General features: G+C 53.1%; 1 protein-coding gene across 1 annotated transcript in view; it reads left to right on the top strand.

Moving 5' to 3' along the window:
* Nucleotides 1–22,780, top strand: part of C6H7orf50 (chromosome 6 C7orf50 homolog) — a 148,254-nt gene that overhangs the window by 92,370 nt on the left and 33,104 nt on the right. Inside the window, exon 3 of the mRNA XM_049111225.1 lies at nucleotides 12,145–12,201. Coding sequence (XP_048967182.1) covers nucleotides 12,145–12,201 — 57 coding nt within the window. The remainder of the gene's footprint in view (nucleotides 1–12,144; nucleotides 12,202–22,780) is intronic.

Genomic DNA, 22,780 nt, shown 5'->3' on the forward strand with positions numbered 1-22,780 from the left:
TTCCAGAATGGCAAAGCATTACAATTAGCATGGGCATACCAGGGTGACCCACAAGCTGGTCTTAAACTAGAGGAAAGGGGGAGTAGGGTGCTGCTTGGGACAGGAGCCCACTGGAGGGGGCCGGGGTAGGGGCTCCTCATTGCCTGGGCTATTGCTGTGCAAGGAGAAACCTTCCTTCATTGTACTCTGAGGGGTGGGACATGGGAGCACACGGGCCCCCGAGCGCATTAGAACTTAGAGCTTGGTGCTTAAGATAGATGTGGTGTCTGGGCTTTGCTTCAGAATCATCCGAGGCTAGGGCAGGAGTGGAGAGATGGGCCATACAGCTGAACACTCGAGGATTCAATATACTTTTGTGTATGTTTGCAAACTCCTGTAAAATTTCCAAAAGAGGGAGCCAAAGAAAGAGACTGCGCACTGCTGCTTGTGGTGTGGAGGGCAAGTCAGAGGCAGCCGGGGTGCAGCTCAGCAGCCTGATAGGTCCCCACTGGGCAAGGGCACACAGCTCAGCCTGGCCCCAGGTGGGGCTTCGTGGCCATGCAGACTGAGGGCTTTGAGCCCCCGTGGGAGTTAGCACCAAAAGCTGGAATCTTGGTGTTGGCAGTTTGCTTTTCCTCCTCCAAATCCTTTCATCGGCATTAAAAATAGAGTGCATGGAAGCATTTCCTGCACAGAGTGGGAGTGGGCGCACTGGTGGAACCGGTGCCCAAGTGGGCTTCCGACAGCCTGCTTCTCTGGGACTGTGGCCACCTGCCCATTGGGCTGCACCTGCTGTCTTTCCCCAAGAAGCTTGGGAGTGGTGAATCCAGAAGGAGTGCCTCCACAACCGCAAAAGACTGCAGCCCCCAGATCTGGCCAAGCGATGGGCCAGTACCCTACTGGGCACCACTTTTACTTGCTTTTCCCAGTGCAGCCTGTCCCAGTGAAAGCAGGAGGGGCCCAGGCTCTGCTGCCCTGAAAAGCGAGGGCTGGGCATTTTGTCAGGCCCAGAGCCAAGTGAGGGCTGAGTGAGGCAGGGTACCCCCAGTGGCCTTACTCCTTTTGGCTTGAGTGTGGGCCTGTCACCAACATGTGCAGCTCATGCAGGAACAGCTCGTCTGAGCCATGCCCAGCCCCCCAGACAGAGGGCACAGAAGTTGCTTTTTCGGTTCTGTTTCTGTTCTGGAGTGCTCTCTTTTTTTTAGCTTTTTATTTTTAAATAAGTATAGATTCTCAGGAAGTTGTAAAAATAGCAGAGAGCACTCCCTTGTACCTTTCCCCCCACTTTTCCCTGAGTTGCATTCTACATAATTCTAGAACAGTGTCAAAACCAGAAAACTGTTGTGGGCACCTTGTTACAGTACATGTGTGTGCTCCCATGACCACCAAAATCAAGACACAGGAAGGCTCATCTACACTTGTGCTGGATCTCACAGTCACACCATCCCATGCCCCTTCCTAGCAGCCACCCATCTGTGCTGTAATTATGTCCTTTTGAGGAAGTTATAAATGGAGCCATCCAGTATGTGTCCTTTGGGGATTGGCTTTTTCCACTCATCCTAACATCCTGAGAGATCCAAGTTGTTGTTGTGTGTCATTAAACCACTCCTTTTTATTTTTTATTTTTTTATTTTTATTTTTTACACCACTAAAACAGTAGCAGTAGTAGTATGGAGGGGTCAGTTTGTGTTCAGCCACTCACCGCTCGGAGGCCATTTTTGCTGTGTCCAGCTTGGAGCAATTACAGATAAAGCTGCTGCACAGTTGTGACTGGTTTTCATGTGGACATAAGCTTTCATTTCTCAATTGCTAGGTCACAGGGTATGTGCATGTTCAGTTTTTGAAGAGCCAACCAGTTTTCCAAGGAGGCTGAAGCATGTTTGCATTCCCAGCACCCGTGCTCTCTGTGGCCTTGCCAGCTCTGGGTGTGGTCCCCGCTGGTTTCAGCTGTCCTGACCGGTGTGTAGTGGGCCCTCCTCATGCTCTTCCATCTGCTCTACCCCGATGCGTACCATAGCCAGCACCTCTCTGTGTGCTTATTTGCCACCATATACCTTCTTTGGTAAAATGTCTGTCTCTGTCCCATTTTCTAACTTGGTTGTTTGTTTTCTCACTGTTGAGTTGCAAGAGTTCTCCGTGTGTTCTAGATATGAGACTTTGGTTACCTGTGGGTCTGTAAGTACTTTGTCCTGGCCTCTGGCTCAGCCTTGTGTCCTCTCAGCAAGGTCTTTCATAGAGCAGAGAAGTTTCTCACTTTTAGTGGAGTCAATTTAATGATTTTTTTTTTTTAATGGATCTGTGTTTGGTGTCATGTTTAAGAAATCCTGCACTAATTCCTATGTCTAAAAGACTTTGTCTTATGTTTTCCTCTAAAAGTTTCATATTTAATGGAAGTCTATGATCCATCTGAGTTAATTTTTATATATTAATATTTGTGAGGGTTAGATCAGGTTTTTAGTTTAGTTTTGTTTTTTAAAGTAATCTCTACACCCAATGTGGGGCTCAAACTCATAACTTGGAGATCGAGTCACATGCTCCTCTAAGTAAGCCAGCTAAGCACCCCTGTTTTTCTTTTTTGTTTTGTTTTGTTTTGTTTTGATAGACTATTAGAAGAACAGTTTTAGGTTCACAGCAAAGTTGTGCAAAAGGTAGAAAGATTTCCCATATTCCCCTGCCCCCACACACTCACAGCCTCCCCTCCTTATCTGTGTCACCCCACATGGTGCATGTGTCTCACAATCGATGAACCTGCACTGACTCGTCATCATCGCCCAGAATCCACAGTTCACCTTTAGGGTGCACTCTGTGTGGTTGTACATTCTGGGGGTTTAGACAAACGTGTGAGGACAGGTATCCACCATTATAGTATCATACAGAGTAGTTTCACTGCCAGCAAAAGCCTCTGTGGTCTCTCTATTCATTCAAAGTGGCTGTGCCATTGTACATGGCCACCAGCAACCTGCTACTTCACATCCTTGCCAGCATCTGGTGGTAACAGGGTTGTGGATTTTGACCGTTCTAACAAGTGTGTGTGAAACATGATGTTGAGAATTTTTCGTATGTTTATTTGCCATCTATATATCCTCTTTGGTTCAAGGTTCATTTTTTTTTTTTTTTTTTTTTTTTGTCTATGGACGTCCAATTGCTCTGGTACTATTTGTTGAAAAGACTCTTTTCTTCTAATGAATTACTTTGACACCTTTGTCAAAAATCAAAGTGCTAATGAGACAATTTTGCGGTTCTGTATTCCTTTTTGTTCCTAGGTGTGTGTCCCTCTATCAATACCACACTGTCTGAATTACCAAAGCTATACAGTAATTCTTAAAATCAAATCAAGTGATTCTTCCTACTTTATTTTCCTTTTTCAAAATTATTATAAAAGTCTTGCTCGGTTTTTGCATTAAAGCAGCCTCTCCTCCTGTGAAGAGCTGACTTGACCATGCTGCGTCCTTAGTCTGTGAACACAGAACATCTCCTGTTTACTTAGATCTTTGATTTCTTTCCTTTGATTTCGTTTTCAGTTTTCAGCAAACAGATCCTATACGTGTTTTATTGGATTTTACAACTAAGTGTTTTGAGGGGTTTTTTTGGAGCAATTTTAAGTGGTATTGTATCTTAAATTTAAGTTTCTGCACATTTATTGCTAATCATTAGAAATAAATTGACTTTTGCATGCTGATCTTGTGTCCTGCAATCTTGCGGAGTTCATGATTCTTGGAGTTATTTTGTAGTTTCCTTGGGATTTTATGTATCAACCACCACGCCATCTACAAATCCAGACTGCTGTAATTCATCTCTTCTAATCTGAATGCTTCTGATGTCCTGTTTCTGCCTCGTGCTGGCAAGAACTCCCAGCGTTAATGTGGACGAACGGTAGCCAGATGACATCCGTGCCTTGCTCCTGGTCTTACAAGGCAGGTGAGGGTGTGGATGTTACTAGTCAAGGTGAGGAAGCTTGAGCAGTTTTCTCAGGATGTATATCATGAATGGGATTTGAATTTCATCAAATGATTTTTCTGCCTCCATTGAAATGATGTGTGAAATTTCTTCTTTAGCCTCTTGAGAGGGTGGATTATAGAGATTGATTCTTGAATATTGAATTGGCATTGCATCCCTGGAATAAATTCCACTGAGTTGCAATCTATAATTCTTTTTATATATTGCTACTTAGGATCTTTGCCCTTATATTTTATGAGGGACTTTGGTCTGTAGTTTTCTGTTTTGTACTGTTGTCTGGATTTGGGGTCAGAGTAGTACTGGCTTGATGGATGCTCTGAGAAGTGATCCCTTCTTGCCTGTGGTTCTCCAAGAGAGTGCATGGAGCTGCTGTGCATTCTTCTTTCATCGGTGGATAGAATTCCAGTGAAACACCTCATGGGTCTGGGCACAGGCTCTGCAGCAAGAGACATCAGGGCCTCCACTTCCCGAGGCTGTAGTGACAGAAACCCTGTCCTGCCCTGCCAGGGAAGGGAGGGACCGGGCTGACCCAGAGACAGCTGGCCCAAGGACCTTGAACTGTACCTGGCTTCACTTCCTCTTACTTATAGCCAACAGCGGACCCTGCTCACCTGGAGCTTTACCCCTCTCTCCCTCTGCCACACAGTCTCTGTCCAAGAGGGGCCCATCCCTGGGTTTCGGTGGGAGGGAAGTGCTGTGTGCAGGAGCTCTGTAGGCTGTCTGTATCCAGGGAAGCAGGGGGTGGAGGGATTCCAAACCCTCTGCAGCATCTCCTGTGGATTTCAGTGATGATTAGTTCTCCGGGAAGCGGCATGCTGGTCCACCAAATGTTCTAGTTAGTAATGTCCATGTGAGACATACCATTCTCTCCTTAATGACTTGGAATGATCAACATAATCTTGGGGTGCCTGTCACCCTGGTTTTGTTTTGTTTTTAAGATTTTATGTATTTATTCATGAGAGATACATAGAGAGGGGGGCAGAGACACAGGCAGAGGGAGAAGCAAGCTCCATGCAGGGAGCCCGACGTGGGACTTGATCCGGGGACTCCAGGATTACGCCTTGGACCAAAGGCAGGCGCTAAACTGCTGAGCCACCCAGGGATCACCCTGATTTTGAAGGCTAATTTGTATTGCCTCTGGGGGGATGGTTTGTTGAGAATTTCATGCTTCTAGAACCCCAGCCACCCAGTTTCTCCTCTGCCTCATGGGGGTCTCCATGCCCCTCCCTAGGACTTGTGTGCCCACCATATCCCTTTTCTCTCACATATCCAAAGGCTCTGCACTCACCTTGGGTTTCAGGTGCTATCTTCCCAGCTCTGTTTCTCTTCACCTTTTCCCTTCCTCAAACATTTAAATCACAGAATGTAAAATCAGCTTGCTCTCCAATTATTCTTCGCCACACTATTACAGTCTTCTGTAATCTCGCTGTGGGCAGGTGTCTCAGTTCCCCTAGGCTGCAATAACAGAATCCCACAGCCTGCGTGGGATAAACACATTTACTTCCCACAGTTCTAGAGGCTGGACAGGTTGTGGCGAAGCCTCCTCCTGGTTCCTGGAGGGTCACCTTCTGGCTGTGTCCTCACATGGTGGAAGGGTCGAGGGAGCTCTCTGGGTCTCTGCCCTCACAACCCATGCATCTCCCCAAAGCCCCACCTCCATATACCATCATACTAGGAATTAAGTTCGAACATATGAACTTGGGGAAAACAAATATTCGGTCTGTGGCTGCAGGCATTTTTGTCTGTTTTATACCTCACAGTATCGTTAGTACTCAGAGAGGAGCATTTAGTGTGAAAACCTTGGTTAACAAATATTTGCGAAATAAGTACTGGTCCTTGTTGATACCCGCTCTTCCTAACCAGGAGCTGCTAAGTTGCCTGGAGGAGGTGGGGTTCTAGGGTCCCTTGGGGTGGACATAGCTACTGCTGCTAGGCTTACACAGCAGGAGGGCTCTTGGTCATTCTACTTGCTGAACCTTGTCCACAAAGGCTCTCAGGCTGTCCTCTGTACCACTTCTCTTGGGGCCCCCCACAGAACCCCACAGGTGCAGTGAGTGGCCGTATGTCCACTGTTCCCTGATGAGGCTCAGGGTCAGACAGCCCCCGTGGGAAGCATGGCCTGGCAGTGCCTGCTGTGGGATAGAGTTCCACCTGCCTCTGTGTGTGCCCTGGGGTGGCGGAGCACATCATGCAGGGCCTGGGAGGAGCACTAGATTGGGAGAAGGCAGCCCTGGCACATTTTACGCCCTCCCTGAGCCCTAGGCCCTTCACCTGTGAATTGTGGGTACAGGGTGGCTGAGAGCCGGAGATGGGTGGAGGGCGTGAAAGCGCACTCTGAGCCATGCATCCCATCCCCACATGTGGTATGCCCTGCCAGTACCTCCGTGTTGCCAGGCCCGCTCCCTCCCTTTCCCGCTTCTGTCTCCTGGGGCTGCTGCTGAGTCACCGGAACCAGAGGGTGGTGAGAAGAAAGCAATCAATCGGAGGGCTCTTAAGGCTGAGTAGTGATGCTGGAATGCACTAGAAAATCAGCACGGAGATCCTCTAGGACTCATTTCCTGGAATGGAGTCCTTTCCAGGAAACTGGCAATCTTGGAAACTTTAAAAAAAAATTTCCTAGTTTCAGTTTCCTTATCTGTAAAGTGGGGGTGCCAATGCCTGCCTCCCAGGGATTCAGCAAGACAGCACAGGTGAGAATACCAGGCTCAGAAGCCATGGGAGCGGGCAGGCAAGTCCCTATCCTGCCCTCTGCCTTCCTTCGGTCCATCCAGCTCTGCTACTGGCCTCTGCAGTCCCTGCGAGCCCGCCCCTGTTGTCCCTGTGCAGCCAGCCTCCATCCAGGTGGATCAGCTGGGTAGCAATGAAATCACCAAGAGGAAAAGCACAGAGTCTGTCTTTGCTCTGGGACCTTGGAGATGGTTATCAGGCTGGGAAGCTGGGACACCCACACCCAAAGCGGGAAACCCACACCCACCAGGCAGCACACAGTGGGCAAATGAAGAAATGGCTTCTAGAGTTGCCCCTAGAGTAGAGAGCATCTTAGGATGCCTGGCTCTGACCTTTGCCAGAGAAGTGGTTGAGACCCTGCTCTCCCGTACCCAAGCAGCCCTGCCACCGGAGCTTCCTACAGGGCCTTGGGGGAATTCAGAAGGCTCCTGGCTGCCTGTGTGTGATTTTTTCTTGTACCTTGAGATTCATCTGCAGTCTTAAAGGAGGGAAACATGCTCAAGAAGAGATTTAGAAAAAGAAAAAAAAAAAGAGATTTAGGTGTTCACCTGGAGAGAAAAAAGCTTTGGGATTCATTTATTCAGGGAGCTTTCGTTGACCGCTTGCGTTTTGCTGGCCTATGTGAGTACAGCGCGAGCAAACACAGTCCTACCGTTGCAGGCCTCACAGTTTGAAGGGACTAGTTGTTACTCGGAGGACTCCAGTGGGTTGCCCTGTCACCACTCTGAGAAGTGCTGCGGGGCCATGGTGTTGGCAGGGTGCTCAAGAGGTGAAGTAGAGGTTTCTCTGAAACTGAGGACTAGTCATGAGGCTCCAGGCAAAGGGAAGAGTCTGTGCAAAGGCCCTGGGGAGGAGACAGCTGGCCAGGTTCAAGGAACCCAAGGGTGCTGCAAGTGGTGGAAATGTGGGAATGGGGCCAGCAGGCGGGACCAGAGCTTGCCGGTGACACGTGGGTCCATGTTGCGGGCAGAAAATGGGAAGCAACTGGGGGCGCAGCAGCAGTGGGTTTTTTTTTTTTTCCCTGCCTCTTCTGTTGGGAGCAGCTCAGGAGCAGGGCCTGGAGCTAGGCAGACCTGTGAAAGTGAGCTCTGACGCACACAGACCTGCCCTGAGTCGCCGTTCCTCTTCTGAACAACCTCGTTGAATAAGGAACCTGGCGCGGGGGCTGCACCACTTCCCCTTTGCTGAGCAGAGCTGGCCTGGGGTCGCGGTCCGCGCGCACCGCCGGCAGCCCCGCCCACCGCTGGGCCACGCCCACACGCTGACGCCTCCCACGCCGAGCGCCCGCGCGCTGCGTCACCGCATGGCCGGCTGGATCCGGTTCTAGCCGAGCCGGGCCGGCCTGACATGCGCAGTGCGCGGGCGCTGCGGCCGGGCGGGCCCCGGGCACACTGATGGCCCGGGACGCGGAGGTCAGTTCGCGGAGCCCGGGAGAGGGGCCCAGTGGGTGTGGGGGGTCGGCCCCGCAGGAGCGCGCGGCGGGCGGGGCGTGTCCGGGGGGGGGCTCGCCGCGGGGGTCCGGCTGGGGGAGGCCCCAGGCTCCGGTAGGACGGCTTACCGTGAGGGCGGGATGCCCTTCCCCCATGGGGTCGGGCGCGGGTGGGCCCAGGCCGCTGCTGGGGCCACGTCGTCCTGGGAGCCCCGCCCAGCAACCCGGTCCACCTTACTTACCCTACTTCCCGGGTCCCGGTTTACAAAGGATGGGGGGCCCCGGAGCGCCCTGCTCCCCAGCCTCCGCGTCCTGCACGATGAAGATGGAGCTCCGAGCTGTCCTGCGCGGGGGGAGGCGGGAGGAGGGCTCTGAGCTGTGTCCTGCACGGGGGGCAGGCCGAGGGCGGCGGCGGGGGGGGGATTGTGTGACGCTCCGAGCTGTGTGCTACACGGGGGGAGGGGGGGGTGCACCGAGGTGGAGCGGGGTAGTCATAGGGGGCTCCGGGCTGTGTCCTACACCAGAGAGGAGGGGCACTCGAGCTGCGTTATGCACCAGAGGAGGGAGCTCCAAGCCGTGTCCTGCACCAGGGTGGAGGAGGGTAGTCGTGGGGGGCTCCTAGCTCTGCCCTGCACCAGGGGGGGCCTGCAGGCTGTGTCCTGCACCGGGGAGTGGACATGAAGGAGGCTCTGAGTTGTACCCCACCTGGGGAAGGCTTCTGGTGCCCACTGACCTCTGGTTGCTGGTTCAGAGACCTGGGTTCTAGTCTCAGCCCCAGGCCATGTGACCTGACAGGAGTCCCCTGGCTCTCCACCCTGTTTTCTCTGTAAAACTGGGGAGTGGTCTAAGCCCTGTCCTTGCTCTGCACCTGGGACTGACCTGTCCTTATCCTCTCCTTTCCTGGGATGGGTGTCATACTTTGGGACAGCTCTTCAAGGCTTTGTAGCCCAAGGTAGCTTAATCTTTGCAAGGCCCAGCCACACTTAGCACATCATGGTTTGAAGGAGGAAAACGTACAAGGGTGTTACTCTTTGCTTGTGAAATTATTTGGCCGTAGCTCCTTATCTGGGAATGATTTTTCACTGTACTTCAGGAATTCTTGCAAAGTGACAAAAACCTAACCCATGATTTCCAGATGTGATGAAATTAGCTTGAAAAATTATATTTAACAGCTGATGGGGTGGACTTAACAATGTACTGTAGACATTTAGTGAAGCACTTGTTTTAATTTTGCTGTTTCATCTTGGAGCCAGTAACCTGTTTTGGTTTTCTTCCCATAGCTCAGACCTTTTGTGGGTCCTGAACAACCCATAGGCCCCAAAAGGCAATGGGGCCCCTGAGATGAGGACGTACATCGAGTTGCCCTGTTCACTTTGTACCCAAAGGCTCGGCCATCTCCTCTTCCTCAGAGCACAACAGCTGCTGAGGAGGAATGCAGTCCAAGGACTGCTAGGCTGAAGCAGCCTGAAAACATTGGAAAGTCTAGTGCAGAACTGCAGGTTCTTGTCCTTGAGGGAAGCAGTGTCGGGGCCTCTTCCAGCAGTTGCCCTGGGAGAGCTTGTGCTCTGTGCCTGCTCCCAGATCCCTGGGCCCCCCTTCCACTAAGGTGGAAGGTGGGTGCTTTTGCATTTTTGTAGAATGCTTTCCAGAGTAGAAGCGAGTGTCAGTTCAGAAATTGTTGAGTTGTTTTTTGAGTATTAAATGTTATTTCTAGACTCATTTATAAGTTGTATACTTAACATTCTGCCTGGCTCTGCCCATTCTGGCCATCTGCCTGCCAGAATGGCATTTCCAGATTAAACACAAAGTGCAGCCTTCAATTCCTGGCCAGTCCCACGTTTCCGGAAATGAAATGAAAGCAGATTCAGAGTTTACTAGGAAGGAGATGGGCGTGGCCTTGGGGCCTGCTGTGAGCTCCCCTTGGGCCTGGGGCTGTGCATGTGACCTTTGCCTTCCAATCTAGCCCTAGCACCCAGAAGTCATAACTGACATTCCACATTAGGCTGTTGACCATGCAGAATGCAGCTGGGCTCCATGCCTGTGCTGGCCCGCTAGTAATGAGAGAAAGATGACTTGAGTCTAGATTATTCCCTAAAATCAAGTGAGGGTCCATTGAGCCTAGGACTACTCATGGATGTCAAAGCTCATACAGAGAGGAGTCAACCCAAGGCAGCAAAAGCTGGCAGGTGGGGTAGTAAGGGACAGGGTGGCCCTTGGGGCCTGGAGCTCCAGGAAGACCCAGCCTCAGCCAGGCAGTTAGCCTTTCTTCTAGGGGGGCAGGGTTTACACCTTCTCTGTGGCTGAGAAGTGCTGGGGGGTGGCCCCCCTGGCCCAGCTTCGGGTCCTATGCCTGCCTGGTGAGAGGCTTAGCAAGGAGGGGCCCTCACAACCTCCTTGAGACTCTGCTCTCAAGATCCTAAGACCATTGTGCTGGAGCAGGCCAACCCCCTCTGCCATAAACGCCCAGTAAGAAGAAACACCGACCCCTCAGCTGGTTAGAGAGGCAGAGGAGTCTCCAGAAATGGAGGGCCCGCTTAACAGATTGTTGTCTGTGGAATGGACGTTCTTCTGATGAAAAAGGCATCTTTCTTCCCTGTCCTCATGCTCTTCTTTGCCATGTGTTGTGTGGTCTTACTTAACCATCTCGGGGCCCTGAAGTCTGTTCCCCCAGCCTCTCTCAGCCTGTGAGTGTGCATCCTGTGAATTGTACCTCTTCTCCCCTGACCTCCCACCTCTGCTGCCAGGGTTGGCATTCTCCTGCTAACCATCAGCATTCCCTTCTCCCATAACCTGTATCAGCTCAGCCTGTTTGCATGTCGTCCCTCTGTGTCCACCTAGAGCTCCTGAGAACAGAGTTGCTCTTCGCTTATATCCCCTGAGGCTCCTGGCAGGTGCTTTGCCCTGGATGGCTGCCTCAGATGGTGCTCGGTAGAAGCAGTGCTGAGATGGCCCACATCCCACACTGAACTGAAACTGGTGGTGGGCCCTGCACTTTACAGAGGCAGGATCATCCCACTACACCTGCTGGGAGGTGGGCTTGTTGGAGTTTCTGCCAGTCAGGACTCCCTGCAGCAAAGAAGGGGTTGGCTGCTATTTGGTAAAAGAGGGAAGGTGTCACCGATATCTGTCAGGTGGCTCTCCATATCGATCATCAGGCCATTTGGGTACCACCTGCACACTTCCCTCCCTCTCATGGAGGGAGGAACATGGAGATTTGTCCACCTCCCCCAAAACCCTGGCCCCTGCTCCTCCTGTCCATCTGTGTGTCTGACATCACTAGAGAGTAGACCCTCCAAGGACAGGGCTGGACATGCTGACTTTGGATGGGTGGACAGACAGACCAGCTGTGAAATGGTAAATGTGACCTAAATAAAAGGAGTGACTTGCAGTATCAGAGAACTTTGTTTCCAGAAAGCTAACCTTTATAAAGGTCTCAGGGCTGGAGGTTCCCTCTGCAGGCAGGGGAGCAACTGAGACCATGGAGCCCTTTGTGCAGACACCTGTGGTACCAAACTGCAGGGCTGGGCAGGGGAGCTCACCTTGCTGGCTCAGGACCACCGTCTCCAAAGGAATCCATAAGCTGGCCCTAGCATAGCCTGGGAAAGGCTATAGCATTCTGACACCCATCTCAGGCTGAAGTTCTATGGGACCATAAAAAAGGTTTTGTGGGGCTGGTCCTCTCTCACCTCGTTCTCATACCCAGATGTGTACACCTGTATGTCTTTGGGCTTTTCAGTATGTACTGGTCTCTAACAAACTTCACCCTCACACCACAAATCCCATTTTTGTCCTGGGGTTAAAAGAAGCAGCAATAAAAGCCAAGCTGCCAACACTCATGACCCATGCTGACCTCCTAGCTCTGAGGTATGTGGTGCACATGGCCTACCCAGCACAAAGTGTGGCCCTGTCGCCTTCCCCTCAGAAGCTGAGCCTGGGAGGCAGGTCCCACTGACAGCCCAGGCCATGGGATTTGAAGAACGTTGGTGTGGGAGACCCTCCCCAGAGCATGGCCAGTCCTCTGAGGGCCACCATCCCTACCTGCTTCCTACTAGGACCGTCCAGGAACAAGACTTCACCCATCAAATTCCTCATCTCTGAAAACCGAGGAGGTGAGCTCAATTGGGATCCTGGAGTCTGTTCTTTGATGTGTGTGCCTGCGTGTGTGTCTGGGAAAAGATTCCAGCAGCTTCCATCCTATTCTCTGAGGCCAGGTGGATTTTGATCAGGAGAAGTGGGTGGGGAAGGAGCCTGGCTGTTCCAGTGCATGTGGTGACAGATGCAAAGCCTGTAAATCTTTGCAGGCTTGGGGTGATGGGTAGAGACCTCTCACCTGTGCTCTGCAGCACTGCACTATGACAGGGCTGTCAGGTCTGCCATGGGTGTTAGCAAAGTGCGGATGGTCTAGATTCTGGTCACAGTGTCTGTTTGCCCCCGTGTGTCCTGTGTTTGGTTTCTTGGATTTGAAAGCCTCCTCAGAGGGGTCCACAGGCTCTATTGCTTGCCTAGGCATCTGGATCCAGGAGCTGTGCTCTGCGAGGAGCCTCCGCCGGCCACAACAGCAGCTCTGGCAGCCGCCCTCCCTGTCCTCCAGGAGCTCACTTATATCTGGCCGTGAGCTCCTCGAGGCCAGAGCCCGCGTCTGCCTCCACTCAGCACCAATCCAAGATCCCCAGAGGCCGTGGCAACCCCACTACACACACAGGGCCACATGACTCCCATTTTTCATAGCAGCTTCTGTAGTGTACCAAAGCAGCAGCTTCCTAAATCATCAATGCACATTTTCTGAAGTTCCTGTTTTAATCCGGATACTAGGAACAGGGGCGCCTGGGTGGCTGTCAGTTAATCTGCCTTTAGCTCACAGGTCATGATCCTGGGGTCCTGGGATCGAGTCCAACATCAGGCTCCCTGCTCAGTGGAGAGCCTGCTTCTCCCTCTGCCTAACCCCCCCCCCCCCACTTGTGCACATGCTCGCTTTCTCTCTCTCTCAAGTGAGTAAAATTTAAAAGCAAGACACCATGTCGTATTTATGGTGTGACTTTGCTTTTATAAGAAAAATGCAGCTTTGGGGCACCTGAGTGGCTCCATCAGTTAAGTATCTGCCTTTGGCTCAGGACATGGTCCCAGGGTTCTGGGATCAAGCCCCACATTGGGCTCCCTACTCAGCAGAGACCCTGCTTCTGCTTCTCCCCCTGCCTCTATTGTTCCCCCTACCTGTGGTTTGTTCATGCACTAGCTCGCTCGCTTGCTCTCTCTCTCAAATAAAATCTTAAAAAAAAAAAAAAAAAAAGATCCTGCAAACAAAATGAAACCGGAAAATTGTCCCATTTGCACAGAAGCAAAGAAGTGACTATTCACATGTTAACTCAGGCAGGTGTCTTGGGGTGGTGAGAGGGAGTTTGGGGAGATCATCCTGAGAAGGAAGGGGCAGTGCACCCCTGCACATTTTACTGAACTGGAGTCTACTAGGTGTTGCTCTGGGTCTCTGGTCATGGCCTTGACGCCAGTTCTGTAGGCAGTGCCACCAAGGAACCCAGGTGGGGGGTAAGCAGGAGGTCTGTATTGCCTCTATCAGCTGCATGTGTGTCTACTTATTTCAAAATAAAACATTGCATTGAAAAATTCTAGGAAACACTCGTTTGTCCTTGTTTATAGAAAAGGAAACTAGTTTGTTACTATAGATGACCCTTCTAAACTTTTATAACTACAGTAATGAGTCTGATGGAGCCTTTGAACTGAGAACAGATTTCGATGGTGCCACAGACAGAGGCGTGGCCTTCCTGCCTGCCCTCTGGACTCCTGGGGTTCACAACCAGAAGGAAGAAGGGCTCCAAGGTGGGGAGGCCTGCGAGCTGGAGATCTCTAGAACCCCATCTCCTTAGTCCCTTCTGACCCCCGAACTTCGGTCTGGAACTGTTGGCTTCAGAGCACCAATATTCAGAAGGGTCAACAAACCGCACTGTGTCTCTGGAGGGCTTCTCATGCCAAAGGTGCTGCTTGGAGTATGTCCTGGGCAGTTTGTGGACAACTGTGGTTAAGGATCCTCTGCCCGGGGCCTATACAGATGGAGCTCGGGCAGGTTCTGTCCCCTTCTGTGAATAGGACACAGGAGAGAGGTTGTGCCTCCGTTGTGGCCCAGGCCTTTAGGAGCAGAGAAGGAAGGGGAGGAGGCTCCTCAGCAAGTACCCCCTCCACCACGGTCTGTCATTTTTCAGCCCAGATCCTACCCCCTGCCCTTGGGTGAGGGCATACCTAACAGCACACACCTGCCTCAGGCTTGCACTTGACTGACCATTCTGATTGCGTGATGTTCTCATGCACTGATTCTGTTGGGTTGTCAGTTGATGGGTTTTGTCAGGTGACAGGTGCATGAGGGCGCTGCTGTACCTGAGCTGGCGATGGTTCCCTCCCATCCAATGGCAGGAAGTGAATAACAGCCCTGTTTGATTGCCTGGGGGTACACTGATGAACACCCCAGCCCCAGGCCCTGTGGGAAAGCAGTGCCTCACAGCCACTTGATCGCACTTTCTATCTAGATGAAGAAAGGGATTACTGGACTCCAGACTGCCTTCTGATGCTTTTTTTTTTTTTCCTTCTGATGCTTCTTAAAACCACTCCCAGGAGTTGAGTTCTGCCACCAAATGAACAGATTTCTGGGGAGCGTAAAGGTCTGGTCCTGTGGGTGAAGGGGGCCCGACCCTGGTCCCCAGGCAAGCAGGGCCCATGGATGCCCCTCGATGTCCTTTCTTTTCAGAGGCAGCCAACAAGTCCATTGGGACCTGGGGTGAGCCTGGGAACCACTCTGGCTTTATGGCAATTCTGGCCTCTTTCCTAAGCCAACCCAGTGGCCGTATCTTCAGTTGGGGTCAGAAGGAGCAGACCCCAGGACAGCACCGGGCCTGCCCACTGGTCTCATCATGGCGTCACTTTTTTTAAGGTTGTTTGTTTTTCAGTAATCTCTATACCCAATGTGAGGGTTGAACTCAAGACTCTGAGATCAAGAGTCACACTCTTCCGACTGAGCCAGCCAGGCACCCTGTCACAGTGTCACTTGCCTGGAGGTTCAGTGAGGCAAATCTGACTAGTCAGGGGCTCCAGATGGCACAGCCGTCAACCAGAGCTGGTGTAGATGATGTGGGGTGGCCAGGCAGGAAGTTCCTACCCAGGGCTGCCCCTGCTTCCCTTCCATCTAGGGGCAGGGGCCTCACCAGGTGGCAGGATGCCCAGCTCCGTAGCTGACTCAGGACCACGATGGGAAGGGGATCTGCGCTCATTTCTGAAGGATCAGGATGTCTGTGAAGGCAGGACACTGCAGAGAATGATGTAGACATGATGGGGGCCAGTGACATCCCAGGGAAGAGGAGTGGCTGTGGGGTTGTGCTGTGGTCTGTCTCCACTTTCCCCGGCTGGCCCACCCCAGAGGTGGATGGAGCAGGAGACACAATCCCTGGGTCCAGGCAACTGATCTCTCCTCAGTGGGAAGAAACCAAGGCTGGGAGTGGACACTCAAACATCTGGAGGTGAGAACTGGCACACTGCAAGCTGCTCTGCAGGAGCCAGTAGGCACTCCTTCTCAGGAATGGTGGCTCTGTGGTGAGGAAGGAGAGCAGGCACTTCCTGCCCCCCCTCCCTGGGTCTTGCCTGCACACCCACCCTGGGGGCATGGGTCAGTGCCAGTCACAGACCCCATCTAGGTAACGCTGCTTACCCCCAGGGAGGCAGACCCTCTGGGTTCATGCAGAGTGCACCACGCTCCTTCCCCTGCCAAGTGCCAGTGTTGGCTCACGGTGTCCTGGGGGAGGACTTCCTCCCTCTTATCTCCAGCCAGGCTGAAGACCTCCTGGTGAGAGGGGGGCACCCCTCCTCCACAGGCACAGGGCACAGGTGCCGGCAGCCCCCTGCCTTCCTGACACCACACTGAGGGCCAGCTGGAGGGTTGCCTGCTTTCTGATCCTCGGAGCCTCAGACTCTTCTTCCCTGCCTGCTCCCTCCCCAGTACTTGGTAAGCACCCAGTCCTGGTACCAGTGCCCAGAGCTCGAAGTCATCTGGAGCTTGCAGAGGAAGCGTGTCCTGAGCTAGGACATGGCTCTGGGTTTACCTCCTGTGCTGGGGTGACAAGTGGAGATGGGACAGGTAGAAGCTTATAGGTCTGAAGGAGGCTAGTCCTATGGTTTTAGATGCCCTGTAGAAAGCCAACAGCTTGGAAATGTTGAACCTAAGAGGAGCTGGGGCAGAGTCTAAGTCTCTGGGAGGCCCAGCCCTTCTCAGTTCTTGCCTCCCTCTGAGAATGGTCCTGGTGGTTCAGGAGCCAGAACCCAGCCTGCTGGATAGGCATCTCTGCCTTCACGACTCTGCTTCAGTCCCAACACAGACTGGCCTCTGGGATGTGGGGGCTCCTGAGCTCCATGTGCTGCTCCCCATCTGTAAAGACCTGAGCTCTGTCAAACCCCACAGCTCTCTGCAAATGTCAGCTGTTAAAATTAGTGAGTGCTGTGGGAGGTGGCTGGGTATGTGCAGTGCCTGTGGAGAGGGAAGCTTGGTGCTGATTTGCAAATGTGGGCACTAGGCCTTGCAGGGTGAAAACTGCAGGCCTGGGGAAACCCATCCTTCTTTTGTCCTTGCCGGCTGCCCTGGGCCAGACTTGGTGGTGGCTGCGGTTGACAACCTGACCTGGCCATGTGGTGAGCCCTAGAAACATGGCCAGTCCAAACAGAGATGTGTTCTCTGTGTACAGGACTCAAGGATTGCAAAGACAGTGTAAAAGTAAGAACATAAAATTCCATTCCAGCTTTTATATTGCTTCTGCAGGGAGGTGACGACACCATTGTGGTGGGTCTGGGCTGCTTTCTGCCTTAGATGGCATCTGCCGAGGCCCAAGCCCCTGCCTGGTGGAGCTGTGGGGTGAGCAGAGAGAGGGGTGTGCACACACCTCAGTGTCTGGCCTGGGGGGCCATCGAGGACAGTGCACAGAGAGGAGTTGAGGGTCTTTATCTAAATTTGGCTACATTCTAGATCCACTTTCTCCTGCTGGACTTACTTTTCCTTTTGCCACGTTCTGAAAAATATATAGCCAGCAAATGTAAGGAGGCATTGCTCCACCACATAGACAGGCAGAGAGAAGGTTCCAGAGCCCAGGGAGAAGTCCTCATCCCATCCTCCAATGCTAATCGAATTTTGGGTTTCCACACACAATCTTGGGAAAGAAGAAAAGTTTCCTTTGCTTTACAAAACCTTGTAAGCGTTGAGTCTGGCATTTCCTGTTTTCCAAGTGGGAAAACCGGAGGATGGCTGGTGTGGCCGGCCCTCCTCTGCAGCTGGCGGCAGGACCAGCACTGACCAGGGGGTAGTGTTCTCCATCACCCTGTCTTTGCCACATCATCAGACTTCAGCAGCTCCTGGCCCATCCTGGGCTCTGGCCGCCGCTGTGCCCATGTGGAAGGGGCCTCCTTCCCCTCCCTGCTCTCTGTGTGAAGATGAACAATTGATCTCTGCTCCTGGATGCTCTGGGAAAGACGGGGCCCTTTCTCTGGGATACACAGAGCTGCTGTCGACCCTCATGGAGCCTGAGCCAGTCCAGAGGCTATGGCTGCACACTACGGCCCTGGGGGTCAGGGTGAGCTGTCACCCTTGGAGCCTCCCCTCAGGTCCCGAGGTTCAGAGCAATCCGCGTTTCAACCAAGGCAGCTGCCATGCTCAGGAGCAGGTGTAAACAATTGACAAGGCACACAATGGTGCGTGGACAGTGCCCACATCACAGCTCATGTCACCCTGGCAGGCACTGTGTGTCAAACCACAGTAGTGGGCAGGGCAAGATCCCTTCTCTGAGTAAACGGCTGTGATGTGTCTCATGTGACAGAAAGTCCAAACCGGACCGTCTGGCTCAAAAAGGGACACTGGTGCAAGGTCTGCAGGAGAGTCTAGGCAGCATTTTGTCTGGATAGAGCACATCAGCTGACCTCACAGACACTGCCTCTGGACAGCTTCAGTTTCCAGAGAAGCGGCAGTGCACAATGCCCAGGCAGGGGTGGGAGGTTGGCTCCTGCCCCCTGCGCTGGGGCACATGATGCCCGTCAGCATAATCCTCAGCTCTTGGGGTGGCCTCAAGCACGAGCCCTGGTCTGTGCAGCCTGGTTTCTCTGGTCAGTTTGGTCTGGAATCAGTAGTCTTTGTGAACACTGTGACAGCTGGTCCTCAGCTGTCCCCTATCCCCCCACGTCTCCAGCCCCTGCCATGCTGCCTAGGACATAGGGGTCTGCAGTGCTGTCCGCCCACAAGTCCACACTGAACCAGCAGAGAGCCTGACAGCACAGTCACAGTGCAGAGGGGCCCCAGGGAAGGAAGTCTGTGGGCTTTGGGCCTTGTAAACGTAAACTTTTCCTGCTGTGGTTTCACCAAAATGAATCGACACAAAGGTACAAAACTGATCTCCTACAAGCTTGGCATCCTGTGTGCTGAAAGCCCTTACCAAGAGCAGAGGACGGCCATCACCCGTGCCCACAGCAAGACCACCCACTCGTGGCTCTAGATGCCCCCAAACCCGTTCAAGGAGATACTGCACCTCCAGTGTTTCCAGATGGCCTCCAAGAACACATGAGTGAGACTCGGAAGCCAGGGGTCCGGACTTAGGTTGGGCCCCCACTGGAGATAGGGGTCTCGGCATCTGTCAGTGGAGCAGTAAGCGTGGCAGGGTGGCAGCCTCAGGTTTTAGGTCTTCAAGGACTTGTAGGGGTGGCTTTGTGGCTTGGCCCTAAGGAGCCTGACCATCTCCTCCAGGGAGACTGGCTTCCCTGTGGGAGCGCCCAGGCCACAGTGCTGCCCCCCTCTATAGGGGAAGCCACGGCCTTCTAGGACACCTTACTCAGGTAGATATACTCAGGGCTATCCCTGAGGGCCACAGCAGAGTCACAGCACCTCAGGGCACACATGGTGCTGTGGGCGGCCCTTGATCACATCCCTGCTTGGCTCGGAACCTGCCCCAGTTTGCCACGGGTAACGGTTTCAAACAATGGGCCAATATCACAGGTGTTCCTGAGCCAGTGTAGCCACAGGTTTGTGTATAGCCAGGCAGCCTGCTCTCCCAGCTCCTGGATCCTGGCCCCCTTCACCACCCCACACTCTGACTGTGGTTGCTGGCGGTGCAGGTGCTAACCTAGAGCACGCCCAGGTGTCCAACATCTCCTGCCTGGGGGGAGGGTGTCCTGGCAGACGGGATGGTCAAGGCCCCTGTCCCTCGAGTCTACATGGGGTCGTCCCTGCCTTCCCGAGTCTGCCTCCTTTCTTAGACAAAGGCTCTGCTACCTGAGCCTGGAAGGAAGGAAGGTCTGCAGGAAGAGAGGGCTGATCATGACCTGGAATCCCCCAGTGTGGGTGGGAACAGCAATCCCTAGCATCGGCCCGCTGCTGGCAAAGCCAGCCGTCGAGATGTGTGCAGAATGGCAGCCCTCTGTGTCTTTTGATGGCCCCAAACTCCTGGTCCTAGAACTGAGACTCTGGCATCCAGCCCTGAATCTTGGAGTTGAGCATGCCCCAGAGGTGGTGTCACCTTGCTGTCACACCTGCAGGGACCACCCACATGCTGAAGCTTCCGTGCCCACAGTGGCCCAATCTGCTCCTCTTCCAAGGCTTAGGGGGACCAGGGGAGCCTCAGAGGCCACTTCCCTGTCTGCTGTGAGACCAGGGCAGCCCTGGACAAGGACAAGGCCGTTTCTGAGGCTGGGGAGACATGGCAGCAAGACTGTCCTCTCAGAGCCTTTCTCGGTATCCCAAAGCTGCCCCCACCCAAAAGGCTGCCTGCTCCCCAGGCCCCGGGACCCCATAGCTGGGCTGCTGTACTGGGTGCAGGGAGTAGGGCTGGCCAGTTCTGAGGGGCAGGGGAAGGGGTGAGAGCCCTTCCCACTATAAGCCAAAGATGTGGGACAGAGACACAGGCTCATGCAGCACACTCTCTCTTCAGCCTTAGACTGGGTCCCCCCAGAAGCAGAGTGACCGACAGATGAGGCACAGGAACCTGATTTGGAGATGCAGCTGTGGGGGCAGGAGCGCCAGGAGCTGTGGGGTGAGCCTCAGCACACCCCTAACCCTCCCACCCAACAGGCCTGGCCCCAGTGCCTACCAGAAACAAGCTAAAAGTGTGGGGCCAGGTGTCCCTGTCCCCCAGTGGCCAGTGTTGGCCACAGCAGCCCCCCAGGGGTATGTGTTCATAGCTGCTGCTCCCCAAAGGAAAGACCAGGGTGAGGGGAGGCTGACCCAACCCAACAGTTCAAGTGTCCCTCCCTTTGTGAAGTCGGATATTTGAGAGGGAGAGAAAAGTCCCACTGGACATCTGCCCCATCCCCTGCCGCCACCTTGGCCTGCATCCCTCTGGTCTCTTTGCCAATGTCTTCTCATTGGGGAATGACAGTGGCTGTTGGCTTCTGTGGGTTCTTGAGTTTGGGCCTGGGGTGTTTGCAGGGGAGCCTGTGCTCTGTGACCAAGTCCAGTGCCTGGAGAGGCCCCTCTCCTGGATCCAAAAAATGCTGAGCCTGTTCTCCTACATCCTGTACTACATCCTGCACTACATCCTACCTATATCCTGCAGCTCTCGGTGGAAGGTTTTTCTGCTGGGTGGAGTCTGTGGTAACCTTTCCAAATCAAAGTCATATCATTTCTCCCCTGACTCGTGCCAGGAATTACCAAGGTGAAAGAAAATGGTGGCTTATGGGACACCTGGATGTCTCAGTGGTTGAGCATCTACCTTTGGCTCAGGTCATGATCCAGGGATCCTGGAATCGAGTCCTGCATTGGGTTCCCCACAGGGAGCCTGCTTCTCCCTCTGCCGATGTCTCTGCCTCTCTGTCTCTCATAAATAAATAAATAAAATCTTTTAAAAAATGATCATTTATAACGTACTCATCTTTCCTCAAACAGTGTCAACGTTTCTATCAGAGGTGCCCCCATATTTCTTTTACTTACCTAGTTTCACTCTTGAGTCTGGGACTTTTGGGTTTGTTTATTTCCAGTATGTTTAATACATGCAGCCAGTGTTTTCATTGCCCTAGAAGCCGGTAAGGATTTGATTTTTAGTGCATTTAATGACATGAACACTACGTTACTTACTATTGTACTTGAAAACATTTATGTTGAGATGACCTAGAAGAAATTCCAGGTCCCTCGGTCATACCACCCATCATCCTCCTTGGTGGCAGTGGCAGGTCCATTTGTCCTGCCTGAAGTTTTCCATGTGCATTGAGTTATTTTTGTGCCTTTTGAAACACAGTCCAGGAGACGTCTAACAGTAAGAGAATGTGTTGCTGAAAGTTTGACTTCCCGTAATAGGAGATTCTGTATGTGGTCCAACGTGGAATGCCAGAAACCATGGCAGCACTGCTGTGCGGTCATCCCATCTCTGTAGAAATGCGTGTTTGCATGGAGGCTGCACACTGTCAGTTCCACGTGTTTGTGACAAGCAAACAGGCAGCAGACCAGGGTGGTGGCAGATTCCCCCCATGTTGTCCAGTCTGTGTTTTGGAAAAGGGTCGTGTTCACAGCTGGTGATCTGCTGCCGCCCTAGACTTCCCCTGGAGAGTGGGCCAGGCCTGCAGGGGGCTGGGGGTGCTCCCCCTCTCACCCCATGACACTCCCAGAAGGGACCCCAATAGGCTTCGATGATCTGACTGCTGCATTCCTTTTAAGATTTTTCTCTGTTTACATGGGCTGTTCACAACCTTTAAACGAGGTAACTTTGAGGGGGTATGGGTGATGGTGGCAGGTGTGTCCCAACTGTTGTTTGCTAATTAAAACCGAGTTCTGTGGAGGGTTATCAGAGCAGTGGCCACTGGAAGAAGTTCATTCTCAGCTGGAAGGAAAGTTGTATTAATAAGCCTTGCCTCCAGAGATGGTGGTATCACTAAAAGCTCGCAGGCGGCCCCTGGCAGCTGCCGTGCTTGAGAACCCCCCTGCACAGGCGATGCTGCAGGATGAGGGAAGCAGGGGGGTCCCGGGTAGGTCCCCATGGCCCTCACCCTGACGTGCTGGGAGGTCCCTGGGTCCAGCCAGTGCCTGTCCTGCTGTCTCCCATCCCAGCCCCTACCCCCTGGTCCCATGCAGGCTCCACCATGGCTGACACAGCACTCTGGCCCTGCCAGCCTAATGTCCACACAGGGCACCACTCCAGAATAGCTGACGTCACTCGTGTGATGGTAGCAGCAATGGGGGTGTCACCTGGTCCAGGCCAGAAAGGTCAGGGCACCCAGAGCAAGGAGACCAGGTGAGGTCCACGCAGCAGTGGGCACCATGGCCAGCCCAGTTACCCTGCAGCCCTCACTTGGCCTGTCCCTGCTGTGTGGGCCAGGTCACAGCCCTGCATACCTGCACCCACCTCTTTATCTTCAAGCAATGCCAAGGACCTTTGTGTTTTTCACAAATCATTGCTTGGATTCATGTGCTCACCTCCCGGTGAAGGACCACAGCTGGAGGAGAGGCAATGGTCTGTCACCCTGTCCCCCTCCTTGGCAGTATTGGTGGGAGAGTGGCTCTGGTTACTTTCCTTGGTGGCCCCTACCCTCTGAAGAGAATCAGAAAGGGCCAGTGTTTAGGGAAAGGAAGGCTGGTCCAGGTGGAGAGTCTGTCTTGGTGTTAGGGGTCAGAGGGCTTGGGTCAGAGGTGCTGGCTTCCTCGTCTGCTTCACACAGTATGGTTTGTTTTGCTGTCAT

The sequence above is a fragment of the Canis lupus genome, chromosome 6 (genome assembly GCF_003254725.2).
Source record: "Canis lupus dingo isolate Sandy chromosome 6, ASM325472v2, whole genome shotgun sequence".
In the NCBI taxonomy this organism is placed as follows: domain Eukaryota; kingdom Metazoa; phylum Chordata; class Mammalia; order Carnivora; family Canidae; genus Canis; species Canis lupus.